At 41.1% G+C, this 12327-nt stretch overlaps 1 protein-coding gene across 4 annotated transcripts; it reads left to right on the top strand.

The window, feature by feature from the left end:
* The first annotated feature begins 559 nt into the window (after positions 1 to 559).
* Positions 560 to 12327, top strand: sap30bp (SAP30 binding protein). 4 transcript variants are annotated; one of them, XM_074663557.1, is made up of 10 exons: positions 560 to 706; positions 1107 to 1216; positions 1687 to 1731; positions 3309 to 3348; positions 8369 to 8457; positions 10070 to 10161; positions 10786 to 10898; positions 10972 to 11030; positions 11414 to 11501; positions 11655 to 12327. In XM_074663557.1, the coding sequence occupies exons 1-10, from the start codon at positions 613 to 615 to the stop codon at positions 11831 to 11833; spliced, it is 909 nt and encodes a 302-aa protein (XP_074519658.1). In that variant the 5' UTR covers positions 560 to 612; the 3' UTR covers positions 11834 to 12327. The 4 variants fall into 4 exon arrangements, with proteins under 4 accessions (XP_074519658.1, XP_074519657.1, XP_074519656.1 ...); XM_074663556.1 differs by having other exon boundaries at positions 561 to 706; positions 1104 to 1216; positions 11655 to 12324; XM_074663555.1 differs by having other exon boundaries at positions 562 to 706; positions 11652 to 12318.

Below are 12327 nucleotides of genomic sequence, written 5' to 3'. Positions count from 1 at the left end.
TATTTGTGCAACCAAAGAAGAGAGCAAAGCTAAATTACTTTAAAATCTTTGTGTATTTGATTTGACAGTTGACTGACTCCACTTCTGAGTAATTTGCATAAATTATAAAGCCAAAAGGCTGAAAGATGTGTGTGGCACACTTATTAAAAGCTGGTGAAAGGCAGAAAGGTGTACATTGTACTGATTGATACAAAATGTTTGTCAAAAAGCCTTTTTTCTCAAAGTTTTCAAGGTATGTTGACTAAAATAAAATGTACAATTTAAAAGCAGCATATGTCTTGTTGAGATTGTTGTTGTTATTTTTATTATTGTTGTTGTTGTTGTTGTTGTTGTTGTTATTATTATTATTATTATTATTATTATTATTATTATTATTATTATTATTATTATTATTATTATTATATTAGTAGTAGTAGTAGTAGTAGTAGTAGTAGTAGTAGTAGTGTTAGTAGTAGTAGAAGAAGTAGTAGTAGTAGTAGTAGTAGTAGTAGTAGTAGTAGCATTCAGTCAGTTCCTGAGGGACTTCAAATCCCTTGCTGCATAGGCGGTTGCGCAGTGCAGTCTAGTGACGTTATTACTCTGCGACCAGGCGTTTATGCGACGCGCACAGCCATGGCGAGCGGTAAAAAGAGTGTTCCCCTCTCCTCTTTGGCAGATTATGGAGACGATTCAGAGCCGGATTCTGACCCCGAAGTAGAAGAGACAGGTTTGTGTTGCATATAATCATCAGATCATTTCTGTAGCGGATGAAGAAAAACATAATCCTGTAATTCTAACTCCGTTTCTTGTGGGCTCGACGACGGTAGCTTTGAAGTTAGCTTGTTATGCTAGCATGTCTAATAATATCAAAAATACTAAATGAATTTTGTTTTAGTTCAAAGGAAAGTAAGTACTTTCAAAAATTATTTTTGATATTTGCGTTAAAACCATATCAACAATAAATTTAATCATGGTAGCATTAAAGGTAGCGTCAATTGTTTTACCGTCTCCTAGTCTCTAATGTACTATCTTTTCCGTTTCTCAAAAAAGTGTTTGTTTTTTGTCTAAAATCTGCTTACTTTTTGTGTTCCTGCTTTTATCTACTCCGTCCTGTCTTTTCATAGCAGAGGGTCCCAGAGGAGGTCTGGTGTACGGGTACGGTGATGATGACCTGAACCGAACTGAGGATGTAGAGGACAAAGTGTCTGGAGATGAAGACAGCAGAGAAAGCAACTCGGTAAGTACTTGAATTTTTATCTATTGAAAAAGATATTTGTCTGAGGAACACTGTCAATCCGTTTATTTTTACTGATTTGAAAAGTTGCATTCGTGAAGCATTGAGTCTACCCTGAACATTTCAGCCTTGTAGTATTCAGTACATAATGATTCATAAAGCAGAAAAACTTGGTTAACTCCTGATTGGAAAAAACACAAAGCAAGCTTGGAGTTAAGAACTCTCTCATGTGGTTTTAAGCTTCAATTTAAAGAATTTTTTCAAAAAATCATCCAGCACTCTCTTAGAAAACAGGTTAATAATGGAAAAACAGCGGATAGATGAGTGAACTTTGTGTTGCTGGAACTACAAATGAAAATGGCTAACCAGATTATTTTGCTATCCACTGGAGGCAGACTGTAACTTTTACTTCCCCCTGCTCTGCTCTCCTCTTGATCCCTGCAGCGTTAACCTCCTTCATTTTTGTTTTATAGGAAATGGAAGAGTCTGACGAAGGGAGGGACGCAGATGATGTTGAGGTATTTGAACAGATGTGTGGGAATGGGTTTGAAAGGGTGTAACACTTGACTGATTTCTCACTATCTGACTAACCTCAATAATTGTCACCTTAACATGCTATGATAAAGCATGTGCACCAGATGGCGCTGTTGTTTTAGTTTTGTGAGATTAATTTTCACAAATAACAAGGCACCCTATGTTTGTGAAACAAGGGTTTAACCTATCCATAAGTAACTTGACTTGTGTATTTTAAAGTAACTTTTCAATGCAAGTGAAGGGTTGAAACTGCATTTCATTTTAAAGCACACTGCTGGAACTGCACACCTTACCAACCCCACCCTGTGTCTGGGTGTGTGACTGTTTCAAAAGAGTGTGAGCTGGACCATGTGCCAGCTTCCGTTTTGTATAAGTTTGTGAGGTCGGCATGAGTCACAAAATTTAACAAGTAGGAACAGTAAAAGTATCTTTTCTCTGTCTGGAGCTGTGTTTTATTGCAGCTTTTTGATGGCTTAAGGTGTGATAAACTGTTTCGTGTCCCGGAGAAGAGATAACAGCACTTTCAGCTTTCAGTTTAAGTGATGTGGTTGTTTTATAATTTGCATCATAATGTGATTTCTCAGGAATATGTTTTATGTCAAAGTTTACACCCAGAGGAGACAAACAACACTTCCCGTCAAGCTGTGATCACAACAATGATTACTCTCCTAAATGATAATCTGTGACGTTCAAACTGTGCTTCAAAGTTTGGCTGAGTTGTGTTAAGCAATATGTTGCCTAAAGCAATAGAGGAGTGATGTTCAGCTGTTTCAGATTGAGATATACGATATGACACTAGTGAAGTAAATGTTTGTGTTGGCTTTCACTCTGTCCTCCACCTCTGTTGTTTTTTTCTTGCTGTTATCTTATCTTTTTACCTGTGAATGATTCATGTCAGATGTTTTTTTAGTGCAGATCAGTGAAATGATTATTTCCTTTATTGCTTCTTCACTTCTTTCTGAAACAGCATGTGTATTTTTTTCTTTTCTTTCCTTTTCTTGGGTTTCTGCCAGTGAGCTCTGCTGTGCTTTCATGTCACTCTGCCTTCTCCTCCTCCTCCTCCTCCTCCTCCTCCACCTCCTTTGATTCGACCACCTTCTGGACATCTCTTTGATGTGCCAGTGGGGTTGCTAGGTGACGTTGTGATGCCTGTGAATAACAGCACTGTTCCTCTGTGCTGAACCTGTGTTATGCCCACAGTGCTGGCACAACAGGCCGCATATTTTAGAGGCTGTGTGAGACTTCTCCTGTTGGCGAGCCCAGGCACCAGAAACAGCCAAGTCTTCCTCTCCTGGTTCTTATTACTCCTTAAAGTCTCCTTACAGCTTTTAGACTGCATAGCCTGATGATTTAGCGCCTGGGATTTGTGGGATTAAGTAACACAGTTCCATATCTGTCACAGGAGCTGCTCATTCACCACCTAGAGACTGCTGTGAAGAAGTTTGTGCTGGCTGGTGACATGGTTTAACATTGATGCTTCGAATATTTATTCCTACCAAAGGAACGTAAAAACTGTCTCTGTTTCCTCTTCTCTTCTTGTCTTTTTCTTTTTTCTTTACAGATTCCAGAATCAGAAAGAAAGGACCCCAATGAGCTGGTTGGTGAGTACACACACATCCACACACATCCACACCCTTGTACTTTTGACCGACTCTTTCAGGATAAGGCTTGCAACCTTTTTCAATAAATTCCATTCAGAGATCTAAAAAAAACAATGAAATGATCTTACAGCTACTGATACGTGTGCACCCAAATCCTGTTCAATCTTTTCTTGTCCTAGAAAACTCTACTCTGACTGAAAGCTCTGCAGTCAGCCTCACTGTTGCACATAGTGATATGTTTTATCATTAAATTAGCACAACATTCACATCACAGTCCACCTGTCACATGGCAGCACTCTTGTTCTTTTGGGTATTGATAGATTTATAGAAACTCTGTTAGATCAAGCTTTAGGGGGGAAGATCTTTGCTTTTCAAATGATTCAGACAAATGGATTAAAGTTTGAACCAACAGGGTGGTTGTTATCAGACTGTTCCAAGCATCTCCCATCCTTAATTGCACCCTTGGTGGTATTTAAAGGGTCTTTTTTAACCTATTTCATCAGAGGCTATCCAGAAGCAAACAACCTAACAGTTATTGGAAATAACGAACATAATTTTTACAATCTAAACTTTAAGTTTTTTCTTTATTCAGACAGTAACACCTCACTCCAGGCTGAGTGCCACAGATGTTAAGGGACAGATAACTTAGACTTTCCCTTAGTGGTTGTAGGAAACAAAATGGAACTAGTATTTGAGGTTAATTTACGCATAATAAGATATTATGAGGAGGTAGATTAAACAAGCAGTATGATTTTAGATCTGTAAATGTATGAGTCACACCCAGGAGAGTTATAAAAGCTTCTTTGACCACTGTTGATAGGGTGATAAGTGTAGCTCAGGAAGCTGGCAGAGGTTAGTGAGTAAGAGCTGACCTGTGCAGGTGTGTTAGTGAGTACAAATCAGACAGGATATGAGTGATGTAGGGAGTGGCACACACACAGATACACACACAACAGTCTCTTAGACCACCAACATGTGGTTCGGTCTCTGCTCTCTGTTTATGCGGGCCCATAGCTGGATGCAGATGAAGACATTAATGTTGAAATACAGCACTCATCCTAATCCATCATCTGACTTTAAAATAGTGTACAAAAATGATTTATATCAACATAATATTTTGCAGCCTGGGTGAGAATTAAATCATAAAGAATGTGTTTATCAAATTAAGTCTTGACTTCCAACGCTCTTCACTTACTATATGCTGGTAAAATTAGAAACTCACGATTCACCTCTTTGATATTTCTGTTTTTTAGTGAAGCTTCTGCTTGATCTATCCTTCTTTTAACTAGACAGACAGTGACTGTGTAAGTTTGTCAGAGAAAATGTAAAACAAAGTGTTGTGTAGAATCAGCGCTCCAATCTGTGTCTTCCTGTGATGGATGCTTGAGAAGCAGCTAAAACCTGAAATGAACAGGATGTTGCATCGTCCTTACCCACACTCCCTCCTACACAGACAAGGTAGACAGTAGTAGTAGTAAAATAAACATTCAGGCCTCTGCTCCCTCCATTAACACCGCCCTCTGGTTCATAAAAAGAACTGAGAGGGAGAATCTCTGAAGCTGCTTCTAGACCTCATCATCCTCATCACTGAGCTGTAGTGGCAGAGTGACTGACAGCCTCTGACACTCAACATGGCTCAGCTCCTCTTGTCTGTCAGTGAATGCCACAGTGAGTCTGGCAGAAGGCCTCCTGTCAGTAGGCTCAAGACGGCTCTTTGTCTGCCCGCTGAAGGGACTTTCATTGTCTGTCCAAAAACGACCCTGGGGCACTGAGACTTTCTGTTTTTCAGGACAGATGGAGAATGTCATGCAGAATCTTTCCTCTGTTTATGACTTTGTGTCTCCATGCACTTTCTGACAGTGCTCCTCTTATGTGAGAATATTCCATAAATTCTTCGTCACTCAGGCTGTGATTTATTCACACCTCATTTGCTGAGTTTATTTTAGTGATTTGAATCAGAGTTTGTTCAGCACAGCCTCAGAATTATCACCTAAATCCACCCTTTGTCCTGAGTGGATTAGCAGGCTTCACAACAGTAAACCCCCACTGCTGCTACAATGTGTAATTGTGTGTGACAGTTTGTGCATGTGTGTGACGCTGAGAAATAACACCACCCAAAGTCGATGAGTCAACCGGCATGCCTTGTCAGGTTTTATGTGCCTGCAGGCTACAGTCTCTTCTGTTTTCACAATGAGGGTTTCACAAAACAGTTACATGTATGGAACCGTTTATGTTCATGTAACCGCATACCTGTTCACTTTCTGCCGTAATGAAATGTGTGTGCATGCACATGTTTAGCATAGTTCACGAGTCAAGCCAACGCCCTGCCACTCCTTAGACTTGGAAAGAGTTAAACTGAAGCCGAATCAGCAAGGGAGTTTCAGAGCTGATGGAAGTCAGAGTGACAAGTGGGTTCACATGTGTGGTGTCATTTGGTTTGTAGATCGAGGAAAATAGCAAAGCTGCTGAAGGGAGGGTGAGAGTGTGTTCATATACAACGGAGTGCTGTCTGCACACAAAACACTCAAAGTTCAGCTCTGGCACAGTTTCACGGGTGGGGACTGGCAATGTTTATATCAACAGTCAAACTGTATCTGACATATAGACATGACACAAATTAATCCAGCAACTAAAACTCATCTGGGATGGAGCTGTGTCAGCAATACTTAAAGGGGACATATCATGCTGATCCCTGATTTAATACTTACATATAATATAATAAAGTTGGAAACAAGACCTTACACTCCCTGAATTTTCAAAAAATGAGATATTGTATTTTTTCTGAAATCCTAGAACGAAGATTTGATGCCTCTGAAAATAGGTCATTGCCAGTTGGCCACGAGATTTCGACCTTAGTGACGACACGAGGATCCTCTCTTTTTATTGGAGTAATCTGATAAAGCAGCTCCTCCTCTGGGATGTCAGTTAGTCACACAACCGCCATCGAGGGATACACCCACCAAGAGCCGAGTATCCCCCCTCAGATGCTGGATGCAGGGACTCTGCTCTGCTGAGCAGCTCGGCTTTACATGGTGAATTAGCAGTTAAAACACTGTAGTTTTAGCAGACATCGCAATACTTGTGAGACTGTGATATTTGCATGCTTGTTCTGACATGCACTGTGAACCTGGACCACAATAATGCTGCGGTAATAACATAGTGACGAACTGACGGTAGAGGCGATCTTTAGACTTCACTTTCAGCATGATAGATAAAACAGACAGAGAAAAGTGAAGGAGCAGGATGGAGCCCTGTTATAGAAATAGTTTATTGGTGAAGTCTGCCTATTTTTCCATGTATAAACTATACATGTTACAGTACCGGTTTGACCCACCACACTGAAGCATCCTGAGATGATCTGTGTCGATGTGAATTTTCTTCCTCCTGAGCTGCAGAACCGTCCAGGTCTGACTCGGGTCCAATACAAAAGGACGTATCCTACACATCTTACCATTTTATTAGTGCTATCAATGCCTTGCGGTGAAGTTTTGGCAAACAGCAAACTCGCTCAGTCTTTCCCATTCAATGTGGCAATTTTGTAAATACTGCCATGCTGCAAAAACCACCCCCTGGCTCCACCCCCTCCGCCCCTCTGATAGAACTGACCAATCAGAGCACAGAGGGCTGTGACGTTGCGAGGTTACTGGAGGTCATTCTCGAAACGGAGCGTTTCAACAAGATGTTCAGAATGGCCTAAAATGAGGATATTGAGAATGCTATTGTGGGGCAATGAAGGGACTAAATGACTTGTACTGAGGGCAGAAATGCTTTACAGGCATCCTAGTCTGGCATAGTGAAAAGAAGAAACAAGCATGATATGTCCCCTTTAAATTTTTTGCAAGCAAACATTGTGAATATAGATATATTTTAACAGATAAAGCTCAAAGTTGGTGCATATGCTCATGTTTTGCAAGATGAATTTTATTTGTATCTTTTTCCAGGCACTTTGAAATTGATTAACTATAAGAATCAAATTTAAAGGCAAAAATGGTCAAAACTAGAGAGTTTTCTGTTTGTGTGTGTGTGTAGAAATTGTCATGTTAGCACTTAGCTCTGAGTGTAGTTGTCCTTCTCACAGTGCTTTAAAAAACAAACTTAAGGGTTTCTGCTGAGTTGTCACAAATTCCCTCACATTTCTGCAGTATTTGCCATTTTTTGAGACCTTATAATACTTAAGTTTAAGGTTGATGATGCTTAATGACGCTGGAAGATACACAATTAAACAAGATATTGAAAAAGTCTCTTGAAAACTCCAGAATGTAGAATACAAATGCTCAACTGTGTTGAGTCTGCAGATTTTCCTTCTAAGATAAAATGTTCAGCCAAGAGAACAAGCAGCACTTCAGAAAATTGTCTTCTCATGTCCAGTCAAGTTCTCACTTGTGCAGAATGTCAGCAAAATGAGCCTGTGTTTGCACAAACACACACAAACACAAAGACGCACACACACACACACTCCGCACAGCTTGCAGCACTTATTCTGCGCTTGATTGACGACTATCTGCCTGATTTGGATACACAGTGACACTGAAGAATTCCTGGCCTGCTGTCAGAAAAAGCAGAGACAGACAAGTCAAGCAGAGAGAGACGATCAAGTCAGGAGTCCAAAGGCAGCGAGTGATTGAGGGAGGGAGGGTCGGGAACCTCCCTTCTCCTTACAAGCCCCAACAACAGCCACTCCCTGCCCGGGATGTGCACTCTTCATACCATACTGCTGTGTTAAACCACAGATGTACACGTAGAGCTGATGAACAACAGGATGCTCAGGAATCCACAGACATCAGCTTGAACCTTTGTTTTATCAACTGAAGCCTTTCCTCATACATATTTACATCCCAACCCCCCTAATGTTTGTCATCTTCACACTGCAAACAATGTGCTTTGCTTGTATAACAAACATACCTTCTTATTCCTTATTCTGCATGTAAAGACAGGCTGGACAGGGCAAAGAGGGAAAGCCACTCAAGTGAAAACATGTAAAGAACTCATACTCATGTTTGTATTTTTGTGTTTCCGCTAGCTTTGTTCTCCGAGAAGGTGAGGAACATGTCACCTGATGAAATCAGAATCCCTCCGGAGCCCCCAGGACGCTGCTCGAGCCAGCTACAGGTAGACACACCTTTCCTGTTTCACTGTCAGTGTCAAGTCTTTCACTGCGGCACACTTTCAAGGTTCATGTGGTGCCAGGGTAACACAAAAAAAACCTAGATTCAGACTCTGAAAGTTGACGTGACACCCCTTCAAACATTCATTTGAGTTGAGTTGAAACAAAATTATGGTGCATGACTTGCCAAGTTAGGAGATGCGTCATCTCTTGCAAAAGCGGTAAAAACAAATGTTGGTTCTGACTGAAAGAAACTTGAGTAATTCAGATATTGCATCACATCTTTTAATCTTTGGGTTTTTGCAGATTGAACCCTCATTCAAAATTTGATTTTTTATCATTGCACAATTTTGGCCTTTTTCAGGTGCAGCCTCATATCACAGCCCTCTATGTATGTGCTATATTTTCTAGGTTATGTGAGTTCAGAAGTCCCTTTTTTTTTTCAAACCTAATTGGAGCCCTCGTGCCCTGTGTTGTGTCCAAACATGTCTGTTGGTTGGTTTTATGTGTCTGATAAACCCTTTCCAGGTAGTAAAAGCTTTCCTGACTTGTCACTGGCTCTTTAAGCGAGATGTTGGTTTCATAAGCAGACACGCCGTCTGCACTCGCTCCTTTGGCTTCTGCACAATGGTTAGAGTTTGGAGTTAGAGATCCTGAGCTGAAGTTTGGAGTGTGAAGTGCTGAAAGCTTCCTCATCCTGACACCATTCATCTTGGTGTAGATGCAAAATGACCCGTTCTCTCTGCCAAGTGAAGACTTTCTTTCGCTCCCTCTGGGGATAGAAATAAACTCTGGTGGCTGCATAAATTCTTTGACTCACCCCCTGTAATTAAACCCGCACACAGAGTCATCCTCAATCTATTTAGTATCACAAGTGCTGCTTCTCCTCCTGCTGCGTTAAACTGCAATAAGGTTTGCTCTGTGAGGAGCCGAGGCAGGTCAGGACACACACACCTGACTTAGCAAGTGAACAGCTCAGCAAGAATCCCCGCTGGGCGAACACTCCCTGCACCCATCAGATCAGAACAAATAATGATTCACCTTCACCTGAACAGCCTGGATATCCCAGGCCTGGGGTCAAAGGGGGGCAAAAACACATGTGAATGTGCAGAGGAAGGAGCTTGAGCTGTGACGTTACATCGATGAGATTTTTAAACTACAAGTTTGTGAAATTACACTTTGAGTGAGGTCATGAGATAAGACCAAAACATGGACTTCAGTGGGCAAACAGAAAGCATCCGTCAGTCATAACATATTTACACAATGAACTGTTAGTTTGAGTAATTTATTGAACCAATAAATGAGTAGGATCAGAAAGATCTGTGTTTAAAGATTTTCCTTTTTTCCTCCATGTTTTATCTCGCTCTGTTAGCCCTCATTTTTCCCCACGTACACCTCTACTTCCCCTGCCAGCTCTGTGTGGCTCGGTTGAACCTGGTTGTGAAATATTTCTTGAAATAGGAATCCTGAAGCTTAAAATACAACAGCTCCATTCACACCGACCCCAAAACTAAGAGAGTAGATCCCGCTGGGTCAAAGTGGAGATGACCCGTATATGAAGAGATGATCCATCTCTTCACATTTGTGCGTTTTTTTTGTTTTTTTTTTTTGCAACAGGACAAGATCCACAAGCTTTACGAGAGGAAGCTCCATGGAGATTTTGACACAAACAGCCACATACAGAAGAAGAAAGAGTTCAGAAACCCCAGGTATGCAGCTCAGCTGGAGCAGAACAGACAAAGCAAGACCTGTACACCAACCATCATGTTCTCTGCCTGAGAAACAATCGACCGTTTCCAAATGAAAGGAAAACACACCTCCTTACCGTTTGGAGTCTCTGCTTACAACATATTTTGTGTCTAAATGACACGAGATACAAAATTTCCTCCAGCCTGAAGTGTCTGCAACCCAGGAGATACTTTGATACGGCACATTTATCTTTGCATGTTTGTTTTTGGTGTTCACAGGCTCAGATTGTTGTTCTGTCCATCCAGCAAAATATGGAGAGGATCCTTTAGAGAGACACCTTTTTATTAAAGTGGTGCACACATTTTAATACAACCTACTTTTTAACAGTTTTATTTGAGTTTTATCTCAAAGCATGTTGCACTTAAAGACATTTAGTTGAAAAAGAGTCTCAGCTCCCCCCCAAAAAGGTCATATCTAAAGGGATCATATCTGTTATTTCTCACAAACATAAAAAAACAATTGTAGTCCGACAGACAAGAAAACACTTCAGAACTTTTGTGTTTACCTGCTCTTAGTACAACTTTTCTGCACCTGGTTATAATTTTTAAACAAAAAAAATCTGTTTGGATTCTCTTTTCTTCCAGCATTTATGAGAAGCTCATTCAATTCTGCAGTATAGATGAACTGGGAACCAACTACCCTAAAGACATGTTCGATCCTCACGGCTGGTCAGAAGACTCTTACTATGAATCTCTCGGTAAGCTCCTGAACTTCTGTCTCATGGCTCTTCAAGATGAGATTATAACTCCAACAACTGTTTTCTCTTTCAGCCAAAGCCCAGAAGGTGGAGATGGACAAACTGGAAAAAGCCAAGAAGGAGCGAACAAAAGTAAGTCCAACATCAACAAAAGGGAGGATTATTCAGGAGTCACTTATCTGCTCCGCCTGCGTCAGGGGCAAGTCTCCACCAGCTGTGCTTAATTTCTACTTTATGTCCTGAATCCGATGCAGCTAAAAACTGATGTTGTCAGATTCACCTGTGCCAGAGTTTCCATGTAAAAACACATGCTCAGGAGACGTTCAGTAAAAGAATCTCTGTGTCTTATTCTTCTCACACTGTTATTTTCAGAGGTGATACATACTGAATTCATCAGCAGCATCACTGATGAGAGAATGTTGTAAAACTCTTCTCATCTCATTCAAGAAACCCTTTTGTTTGACATAAAAGGCACAGAGAATAATTTCTAATGCTGTGATGTTTGTGTTTCACAGATTGAGTTTGTCACTGGGACAAAGAAAGGCACCAACCCCTCCAGCACAGCAGCCTCCACCACCAGCAACACCACCACCACCACCACAGGTACACACCCATCCCCACACACACACACACACACACACACACACACACACACACACACACAACTGTTTCCATATTTTACACAACCTTTACTTAGCGTAATGCCATACAGTGAGTCAAATCCTGCTCACAAACTACTTCTTTTTCATCCAGCAGAGGCTCAGAAGAGAAAAAGTAAGTGGGACTCTGCCATCCCCGTCACACTGGCCCAGCCCACACTCATCACCACCACTGCAACTCTGCCCGCTGTTGTTTCTGTGACGACCACCGCCAGCGGCACCAAGACGACTGTCATCTCTGCAGTGGGCACAATCCTCAAGAAGGCAAAACAGTGAACACACAGACATTTCCTTTTTTTTAAGCGTAAAGATTTGAAGTGGGAGTCAAAAGAGGTAATGGACACTCATTCATTTCTGGCCTCTTCTTACACGGACAATTCCAAGACTGCCTTCCTTACATGGGATTGTATCAACACCCGGACATCTTCAGCTGTGCACTGATGAAACACTGACTGTACGTTCTTCAGTTTTTCACGTCTGCTGTAGAACAAGAGCACGACAACGGTTGAGTGAGGAAAGGCTCCTAACATACCTGCAAGGTGTGAGATAACTCTTACTTTGTCTATGCAGATTCTGGTGCATCCTGCATCCTGCAGCAGTTATGTGTTTTAGATCTATGTGTTCACCATTTTTCAGTGTCTTTTTTTTCCTTCATTGGCAGATTCAGTCCACTAGGGTAAGATTTTTTACACTTGTACATATGTATTGATAGAAAGGTGAATAAATGGATCAGATGTTGCCTTTTCATTTGTTTTATTGTTGTCTTTTTT

This window comes from Halichoeres trimaculatus, unplaced genomic scaffold, assembly GCF_033239565.1.
Source record: "Halichoeres trimaculatus isolate MK-OKI-2021-1 unplaced genomic scaffold, fHalTri1.1 fHalTri1_scaffold_23, whole genome shotgun sequence".
NCBI classification, from domain to species: domain Eukaryota; kingdom Metazoa; phylum Chordata; class Actinopteri; order Labriformes; family Labridae; genus Halichoeres; species Halichoeres trimaculatus.
This window is presented reverse-complemented; position numbering and strand designations above follow the sequence as displayed.